The following is an 8,798-nucleotide window of genomic DNA, read 5'->3' as shown; positions in this document are numbered from 1 at the left end:
GCCCCGGGGCGTCTGAAGCGGAAGAGCTGTCACGTCCCGGGAAAAATCGGGATTTTTATCCCCGGTTGCGCAGGTCTGGGGCATCGCTGGCGTCCGGGGGAGCTTCCCTGCAAACGCGCCAGCAGTGGTGGAGCGGAGGCGAACTGCTTACAGCAGCCTAATAGGCTTATTCCTTGCAGATAAGGCTACCAGCCAGCTCCTGCTGGAGACGGACTGGGAATCCATCCTGCAGATCTGCGACATGATCCGTCAGGGAGATACCCAGTAAGTTGGATGCACTGTAAGCGCAGCTCCCCCTGTTCTTGCAAGGCAAAGCGTGAGGGTCTCGGATCTGTCAGCCTGTGGCAGCACACGTTTTGTTACCCCTTTCAGAAAAGCGTTGGAAAGGCAGTGTGGTACACTCTGACGCATTGAGGTACTTTGCTGAGTTGCGAGTTACCTCTAGCCTGAAATCCTTAGAGAAACTCAAGCTTGGATGTGTTTATTCCTTCTCTTCCTGGTTTGCCTTGGGGGAGTCATGTAGACCAAGAGCTAACTGTACCCTTGTTTTGAGGCAGGGGTTAGCAGGTTATCAGCAGCAGGTGGAATCTCCCTTCAGTTTCTTGATTGCCTAAGGACGTGTGCTCTCTCTCCTTACCCAGAGCAAAATATGCTGTTAATGCTATCAAGAAGAAAGTCAATGACAAGAATCCCCACGTGGCACTCTACGCACTGGAGGTAATGTCAGCCCACACCTGAGCACTGCAGGGTCCTGGCTCACAGGCCAGGGAACTTCCCGTCTGCTATAAGCCTGCCTCCTGGGCTGTGCAGTCTGCACAGCGTTCCCTGCCCTGCATGGGGAGCCATGAAGTCGTGGCTTGGAGTTTGTCTCCTCCTGCCTCTAGCGCAGAGGTTTTGCGACCAATCAGCAGGCCATGGTTTCCATTCTTTAATTCCATATTGGAGTTAGACAGAGCTGGAACTTGAGACGCTGTCCCTGGGGGTCTGTCTCTACACAGCAGAGGTACAAAGGCCACCGTGCAGTTGTAGCATAGCTAACTCTCCAGCATGGCAGTGTGGATTTCTCTGGCTTGACCGACACTGCCTTAATGTGACTCACCATCTTGGGGTGCTGGCTGCAGTAACCTGTAACGCGTGCTGGGACTCATTGTGGGCCATGGAGAAGGAAGAAAGCGGCGGGCTAATATTGTCCTTTGCCCTTGCAGGTCATGGAGTCAGTGGTTAAAAACTGCGGCCAAACAGTCCATGACGAGGTGGCCAATAAACAGACTATGGAGGAACTGAAGGAAATACTCAAGGTAAATATATCTTATTTTACTCTCATTTTTGAGTGAGGTTGGAAAAGAAGCAGTAAAAGGAGAAAATGTGCGCATCCTGTCTTTCATTCCTTTTGTGTAAGGAACAGAAGGGAAACAGTTCAGAAATACGTTTCAGAAAAGAGCAAACTGTATTGCGTGATGTGAAGGGTAGAGTGTGGGAGCTAAGGAGTGCCTGCTAGGGAGAGAAGGTACCGTGAGAGCAAAGGTAATGTTTGGCTATACCGTGAAGCGAGGAAGGAATATGCTGTAAAGGCCTAGACCGTATCATGGTAAATGCTCCTGGGTACAACGCTTTGCTTGGCTTGGGACAGCAAAGGAAAACAGAGGTGATGGTCTGGCAGTCGCACCAAGGACCTGAGCAGCGGTGAGGTGAATTCCCTTCCCATAGTACAGTATGAGACACACGAGAAGATAAAGCAGCAAGGTGAAAACTGGCAGAAGCTTCCTCTTTATAATGGCCGTTTTGTTGGGCTGTGGAATTGTTTGAGGAGCTTTGCAGGACGTAAACCTGGCTGTTTTCACTGACAAGCTGTTGTCACAAGCTATCATTTACCAGTTTGATATAACATGATGCCCACAGGAGCTCTCTGTGCCCATGGACTGGAGACTTCCACAAGTGAAGTGGAAATGGGAACTTCTGTCTCTAGTTCCCAGCCCCAGAAGAGACAAGAGCTTGTTAGAGTAGTGCTGTTCCCTCCTTACAGCCTCCATTTTCTGCCAGAAATAGATGACTGGAAGATCCAGGTGTTTGTTGAATGAGCTGTATGAGTCCCATCATCTCGCACACTGTAGCAGGGTGTCTCCCCTGTCACCTTCCTGTTAGGGCTGACTCAGTCTCTGAGTAGGATCTTCTGCTGAGATAGGAACGCTGCCGCAATGTGACGGCCAGGTGTAGTAGTGCAGCCACTCCAAAGGCTGAGGAAATCAGATCAAGAGATTTTGTGGTTCTCTCCAGTCCTTGTCTGCGTCGGTAGTTTCATAAATGCTGCAGACCCATTCTCCTCCTGCACTTGGAACTCTGCTGCCTGTAAATGCCCAATGCTGGTAAAATGGCTTTGGCTGTGATGAGGTTCAGGGCTGTGACATGTGTGGAAAGCAGGATTTTGCCAAATCTTCTAGAAGTTTGGTGCTCCAGGAATTGTCAGTAAGTCATGCTGTGTAGGCTGAGCCCTCAGCTGAAATTGGAGCTTGACAATGCTCCTCTGCTTCCTGGGGGATTTCTGGAGCAACCGGTCATGTGAATGTGCAATGACTTGGTCAGCTGATGACAGGGCTGCTCTCGGAGGCTGGCTGGGATAGGAACAGGCTTGCCAAGTTTCCTCTGGCTCCTTGAATTGTGATACAACCACCCCTGCCTCCAAAGGGCAGGCTTCCCAGCTGTCCTTACTGCGTCACGTCCTGAGGTAGCTTTGGGTATTCCTGGGCAGGAGTCTTGGGGCTGGAGGTGCTGACAGCCTGGCACCAACACGCTCCAGACACCCTCCAGCTGTGAGCCTATGGTGTCCTGTCAGCCCTCGGGTGAGGCGGACTGTGCTGTTCTGCCCAGCTGGGTAGCTGTAGGTCCCGTGATTTTCTGAGAGAGGGACAAGCAACTGTTGTGAGGAGGTGCACAAAGATGTTGGGCAGGCTGGTGCTCACACCTGCCCTGGGGAGCGGCTCTGCGAGTCTCTGGGCGTTTCGTCATAACCGCACCCCTTTCCAAGTTGGTCCGTGCTGCTTTGAAGGATGGAGGGGGGAAGTGGGGAAGCTGAAGGAGATTGTAGTTCTTGCTATGAATTGTCCTTATTGCAACTTTCTGACAGCTCTTACCTTGCACAAGTACTCTAAGGTCTCTCTTTCCATGAATGGTATTTCTGGCTTCTCTTCTGGGGACATCACACCATCCATTGGTTTTCAGGGTCTTTTCCTCAGATTTTTTTTTTTTTCCTCCTCCCTTTTTGTGCAGAGGCAAGTGGAGACAAGTGTCCGCAGTAAGATCCTGTACCTTATCCAGGCCTGGGCTCACGCCTTCCGCAATGAGCCCAAGTACAAGGTGGTGCAGGACACCTATCAGATAATGAAGGTTGAAGGTGAGGACTCTGTGGGCAAAGGTGGGTGGACAGTTGGCCAAGGAGCTCTGTTCTGGAGGAGCCTTGCAGGAGAAGGAATGGGTGTCAGGACCCTGCCTGCTGTTAGTGAAATTCTGGACTTACAATGTTGAGCTTTTTCTTGGTGCCTGATACCTGATGAACCTCTTGGAGTGACTGAATCCCACTGCAGAGAGTGGACAGCCCCATTGTCCCAGGGTCAGGCGCTGCCTTGCTCTGGGCCTCCAGCCCAGCTAGCAGCTAAGGGTTGGCAGTGAGACCTGAAAAGCAGGAGCTGCAAATATTCTTCAGAAAACTGGCCGCAAATCATCATATCCTCTGGGAAGGGATGTACAGTGGGGTGGTTCCTTCCTCCCAGGCTTTCATTACTACCTCCAGGATGGGTCCATGCTCCCGCTTTCTGAGAGTGTCAGTATGGCACTTTTTTCTCTTGTCCCGGGGATGGCAGCCTTCCCTGTGACAGAAGGGACACGCTGGTGTCTCTGCCTCGTTCTGTGCACCAGAACCAGTGCCACTGGCAGTGGCAAAGCCTGGAGGCGCCGGTCCCCCACCAAGCCGGTGTTGCCACACTCTTGGCTTTCCAGGGGTGAGACTCAAAGCCCTGCCTGCCCACACAGTGCGCTTTTTCACCCCCACGATGTGTTCAAAGTCTTGAGAAATAGGCCTTATCCAGAGGGCCCTGATGTCACTTACAGGTGTATAAGGGAAACCAATAGGGGATTGTCATGTGCATTCGAGAGTGTGGCTGAGAGCCCAGTCTGCCGCAGACAGTAGCAAGTGCTGTGTGAGCATTGCCCTCTGGCCTCCTGCAGGAGGAGGATGGCTGTTAGTTGTGTCAGAGTAAGATAATGGTCAGGGCAGGCGTGCTGATCTGGATCTGACGCGTGTGGCTGGCATCTGTGGCACGAGGCTGTAGGCACCACAGCCTCCCTGTGCAGAGGAGCCCTTTCACAACAGGACACTGTCGCTTCTTCTGCAGGTCACGTGTTCCCGGAGTTCAAAGAGAGCGATGCCATGTTTGCTGCAGAAAGGGTGAGCTCTGCTGGTGGGGAGGGAGTTGGCACTGCAGGACAAACCTTGCTCTCCTGTCCCCTTCCTACTAACCTTCAGTTCTTGCATTCCTCTGTTTCATGCAATTAGAGACTTTGCTGGGTACATACTGCTCCCAGCTGTCACGCGGGCAGTGATGGAGGGGAGAATTGACCAGGACAGGGAGTTAGTCTCATCTTACCCTTCCCGGTGGCCTTCCAGCAGCATGGCAGTCTGTACATGGCAGCAGGGCATTGCTAAAGCGATCGCCGTGCAGATATGTTCCTAGAAAATCTCTTGCTGACTGAGAAAGTATCACAGTCTGTAGGAACACAAGAGGAGATAACTTGTGGGGATTAATATTTCCTGTTGAGCTGCAAGTGCTTCCGATCTCCCCCATTCATGAGAGTGCCTTAGTTAGCCATAGGAGCTGCTGAAAAGCTCGGTGGAAACACTCTCCTTGAGGCCCTCCTCCCCTCCTTACGCAAGTTTCCTTAACCCTGACAGGCTCCAGACTGGGTCGATGCCGAGGAGTGTCACAGATGTCGAGTGCAGTTTGGCGTTGTGACACGGAAGGTGGGTGCCGCTCATGCCCCCTCCAGGTTCCCTGTTCCTGCACAGCCCCCCGGGAATTGCAGGACCCCCTGAGCCTTCGTGGAAGTGTGTTGGGGCTGGACCACGTTCCCTAGCCACTGGCAGGGAAGTGCTGGGGGTGTCTGAGTGATGTTGTCTAATGGTGAAGGAGCGTCTTGCTACTGCGCTAATGTCTCCCGTCCTTTGCAGCATCACTGCAGGGCCTGCGGGCAGATCTTCTGTGGCAAGTGCTCCTCCAAATATTCCACCATCCCCAAGTTCGGGATTGAGAAGGAAGTGAGAGTCTGCGAGCCCTGTTATGAGCATCTCAACAAGTCAGTACCCTTTGTGATGTGTTTCTTTGCCTGCAATAGGGCAGGGGAGAAGCTTGGTGCAGAGCCACCTTTCTGCAGACCAGAGCAAGGGTTTCCCAAGCTGTGCAGGCTGGGCTGGGCTCCCGTCCTTCCTGGGAATGGGGTTTACAGCTGTAGTGTTGTGCAGAGCTGGGGCTCCAGTGTGGAGGAAGGAGCATTCAGTCTGCACTGTTGCTTCCTTCTGACTACAGGAAAGCTGAAGGTAAAGCTGCTGCCACCTCCGAACTGCCCCCCGAGTACCTGACCAGCCCTCTCTCTCAGCAATCCCAGGTGAGTGACTGCCCTGTAGATGATCCAGTGATCCTGACCTGCTTGTTGATCCCTTTACTGACCATCTCCTCAACTTTCCACTCGCAGCTGCCTCCAAAGCGTGATGAGACAGCTCTGCAAGAGGAGGAAGAGCTCCAGCTAGCTATTGCCTTGTCTCAGTCGGAGGCTGAGGAGAAGGAGAGAATGGTTCGTGCCCTGCTTGGCGTCTGGGAGTGGTTGTTGCCATACAGCCCAGATGTGCTGGGCATCTCCTAGCTGTGCAGTAACAGATCTCTAGGCATGTCCTGGTGTGAGCGAGTCGCAAGGCCTGTGGAATGAGAGGGTGGAAGTGGAGCCAGGCACGTGCTGTGTTGCAGTCCCGCATCTTGGAAGCGGGCTGTGCCCAAGCTGGAAGCCCTGGGGCACGCTGACCTGTGGGAACTGTACGAAGTGTGAGGCTGGGTCTGCCGGCCGTGCCTGGCCATCGCTAGGAACCTCACCCACCCAGTGTGCCCAGTCTGTCGCTGACTGGGTGATTTGGAGGAGTCTGGACAGTCCCTGAGTTGACTAGTTCTTTCTCTTTTGCAGAGGCAGAAGACAACCTACTCCATGTACCCGAAGGCTGAGCCCACACCCGTCACATCATCAGCTCCCCCCGTCAGCACGCTCTATTCCCCACCTGTGGTACGTTCTTGGGAGCCCCTGAACATGAAGTGGCTGAACGCAGCCCAAGTCTGCTCTGCTTGGGTCAGATTTAATCCCTCTTCTGAGAGGAAATATTGGCCCCATTCAATTCCTTGCTCTTTCACGGCACTATTGTGTTTTCAGCAAGAAGGTCTGTACTCAGCCAGCATTTAGGTGCCCCTGCTGTTTCCCCGTAGCTGCAGCATGTGTCTGGCTGAAGGATACAGCTGTCCCCTTTCAGTCCCTTGCTGGGGCTCAGCACTGGTGGTTGTGCGTGGACAGGGCTAAGCAGGACATTGTGGGAGCTGCAGGTCTCTGGTTTCTCTGAAACGGATTTCCCTGTTTGTCTCTTTCCAGAATTCCTCTGCTCCCTTAGCTGAGGACATTGACCCAGAGGTAAGGATCCAGGCCTTACTAGTTCATAGCACAGGCTCACTCCCAGTGGGGCTGCAAGGCTCATCTTCCTTCTCTTTCTGGCAGCTGGCTCGGTACCTGAACCGCAACTACTGGGAGAAGAAACAAGAGGAAGTTCGCAAGAGCCCCACCCCATCAGCACCTCTGTCCCTCACAGAGCCAACTGCTCAGCCTGGGGAAGCCCACCCTGCTCAGCTCAGTGTTGTTGAGGTAAGAGGGGACCTGGACCTGTGCCTGGCAGCTTCTGAGGGCTGACAAGTGCCCGACTTCTTTGTTCAGCTCAGTCACGCAGCTCTGCAGGCTTACTGCTGGCTGTCAGCATGGGAGAGTTGAGGCTGACTGGCCGCCCTGTCCTTCCAGCAGCAGTACCAGAACGGCGAGTCTGAGGAGAACCACGAGCAGTTCCTGAAGGCGCTGCAGAATGCGGTCACCACGTTTGTCAACCGCATGAAGAGCAATCACATGCGAGGCCGCAGCATCACCAATGACTCTGCTGTATTGTCCCTCTTCCAGTCCATCAACAACATGCACCCCCAGCTGCTGGAGCTGCTCAACCAGCTGGACGAGCGCAGGCGTATGTGGGAGCTGCTGGACCGTGCGCGGGTGCCCTGGGGAGGAGCGGGTGGCTGCTGGGACTTCCCTCAGCACCAGCTTTCGTCATTACTGTGACACAGCCTCTCTGGAGAGAAGCCAGTGCGGTGTGCAGGGGTGGCCTGGGTGCTCTGCCCTGAGATGGTCCCTGAGGCTGTCTCTTCCCTCCGCAGTGTACTACGAAGGTCTGCAGGACAAACTGGCCCAGATCCGGGATGCACGTGGGGCTCTGAACGCGCTGCGGGAGGAGCATCGGGAGAAGCTGCGCCGTGCAGCAGAGGAGGCAGAGCGCCAGCGCCAGATCCAGCTGGCCCAGAAGCTGGAGATCATGAGGCAGAAGAAGCAGGTGAGGCAGGGAAGCGTTCCCAGGGTACGCGGGGCTGTGTCAGCCAGCAGGCCTGCCTGTGCCTTGGGACGGCTGCCCTGGCAGGAAGGGATGCTGCGGTGTCCTGGCTTCTAGCCTTCACGGCCCTTTTCCTACAGGAGTACCTGGAGATGCAGCGTCAGTTGGCCATCCAGCGGCTGCAGGAGCAGGAGAAGGAGAGGCAGATGCGCCTGGAGCAGCAGAAGCAGACCATCCAGATGAGAGCCCAGATGCCAGCCTTCTCGCTGCCTTATGCCCAAGTATGGCTGCTGGGCCAGAGACCCTCCTGCCAGGTCCCAGGGGACATGGCCTAAAGCATGCTTTTCCTCCCTCAACAGCTCCAGGCCATGCCTGCGGCCAGTGGGGTGATCTACCAGCCCTCTGGGCCCACCAGCTTCCCTGGCACCTTCAGCCCAGCCGGCTCCGTGGAGGGCTCACCCATGCACAGCGTATACATGAACCAGGCAGCACAAGGGGGCACGGGGCCGTACACCGCAATGCCTGTCACGGGGACAGGTACGTTGTGATCCCACGTGGGTGGAGGCTGAGCTGCAAGGTGGTTACTTCAATCTCTGCCTTCTCCACCCCAGATCCCGGCATGGTGAATGCCTACATGTACCAGCCGGGGGCAGGCAGCGGGCAGGCAGCTCAGCAGGGGCAGGCGGTGCCCACCACCACCCCGGCGTACTCGTCCTACCAGCCAACTCCAACGCAGGGCTACCAGGCAAGTGAGGGCAGAGCAGCTTGCGGTGGGCTGGGGTGTTCTGCAGGGCTGGTGCAATGCACCCCATCTCAGTGGCGGGGTCTCTGAGCGGGAAGGAGAAGGGGCTGGTTGGTCCCAGATCTCTGGATCTGCTGCTGCTCTCGCTGTGGGAGTGGGGTGGAGTCAGAGTCAGTTCTGGGCTCCCCGTGGCACAGAGGGAAGAAGACACCCTGGTTCCTGTGGAGCGGGTAGAGCAGAGCCATTGCAGCCTGCACCACCTCTCACCAGCCTCTCCTCCCCAGAGCGCAGCCTCGCAGTCGCAGAGCATCCCGGCCATCTCTCAGGCCCCGCAGTCGGGTGCCATGGGCTACATGGGCAGCCAGTCGGGCTCCATGGGCTACCACCCCTTCT

The 8,798-nt window shown here is 55.3% G+C and overlaps 1 protein-coding gene across 1 annotated transcript in view; it reads left to right on the top strand.

Moving 5' to 3' along the window:
* LOC104283140 (hepatocyte growth factor-regulated tyrosine kinase substrate-like) overlaps positions 1 to 8,798 on the top strand; it is a 15,635-nt gene that overhangs the window by 1,421 nt on the left and 5,416 nt on the right. The window contains exons 2-19 of the mRNA XM_009881293.1: positions 180 to 264; positions 642 to 717; positions 1,206 to 1,298; positions 3,265 to 3,388; positions 4,386 to 4,438; positions 4,943 to 5,011; positions 5,219 to 5,343; positions 5,574 to 5,652; positions 5,740 to 5,838; positions 6,220 to 6,315; positions 6,673 to 6,711; positions 6,796 to 6,939; positions 7,090 to 7,303; positions 7,494 to 7,666; positions 7,804 to 7,944; positions 8,023 to 8,200; positions 8,275 to 8,408; positions 8,690 to 8,783. Of these exons, the coding sequence (XP_009879595.1) occupies positions 180 to 264; positions 642 to 717; positions 1,206 to 1,298; positions 3,265 to 3,388; positions 4,386 to 4,438; positions 4,943 to 5,011; positions 5,219 to 5,343; positions 5,574 to 5,652; positions 5,740 to 5,838; positions 6,220 to 6,315; positions 6,673 to 6,711; positions 6,796 to 6,939; positions 7,090 to 7,303; positions 7,494 to 7,666; positions 7,804 to 7,944; positions 8,023 to 8,200; positions 8,275 to 8,408; positions 8,690 to 8,783 (2,016 nt within the window). The remainder of the gene's footprint in view (positions 1 to 179; positions 265 to 641; positions 718 to 1,205; positions 1,299 to 3,264; positions 3,389 to 4,385; positions 4,439 to 4,942; positions 5,012 to 5,218; positions 5,344 to 5,573; positions 5,653 to 5,739; positions 5,839 to 6,219; positions 6,316 to 6,672; positions 6,712 to 6,795; positions 6,940 to 7,089; positions 7,304 to 7,493; positions 7,667 to 7,803; positions 7,945 to 8,022; positions 8,201 to 8,274; positions 8,409 to 8,689; positions 8,784 to 8,798) is intronic.

The sequence above is a fragment of the Charadrius vociferus genome, unplaced genomic scaffold, assembly GCF_000708025.1.
Source record: "Charadrius vociferus isolate BGI_N301 unplaced genomic scaffold, ASM70802v2 scaffold373, whole genome shotgun sequence".
Classification (NCBI taxonomy): Eukaryota; Metazoa; Chordata; class Aves; order Charadriiformes; family Charadriidae; genus Charadrius; species Charadrius vociferus.
The sequence above is the reverse complement of the archived record's forward strand: the minus strand, read 5'-3'. Positions and strand labels throughout refer to the sequence as shown.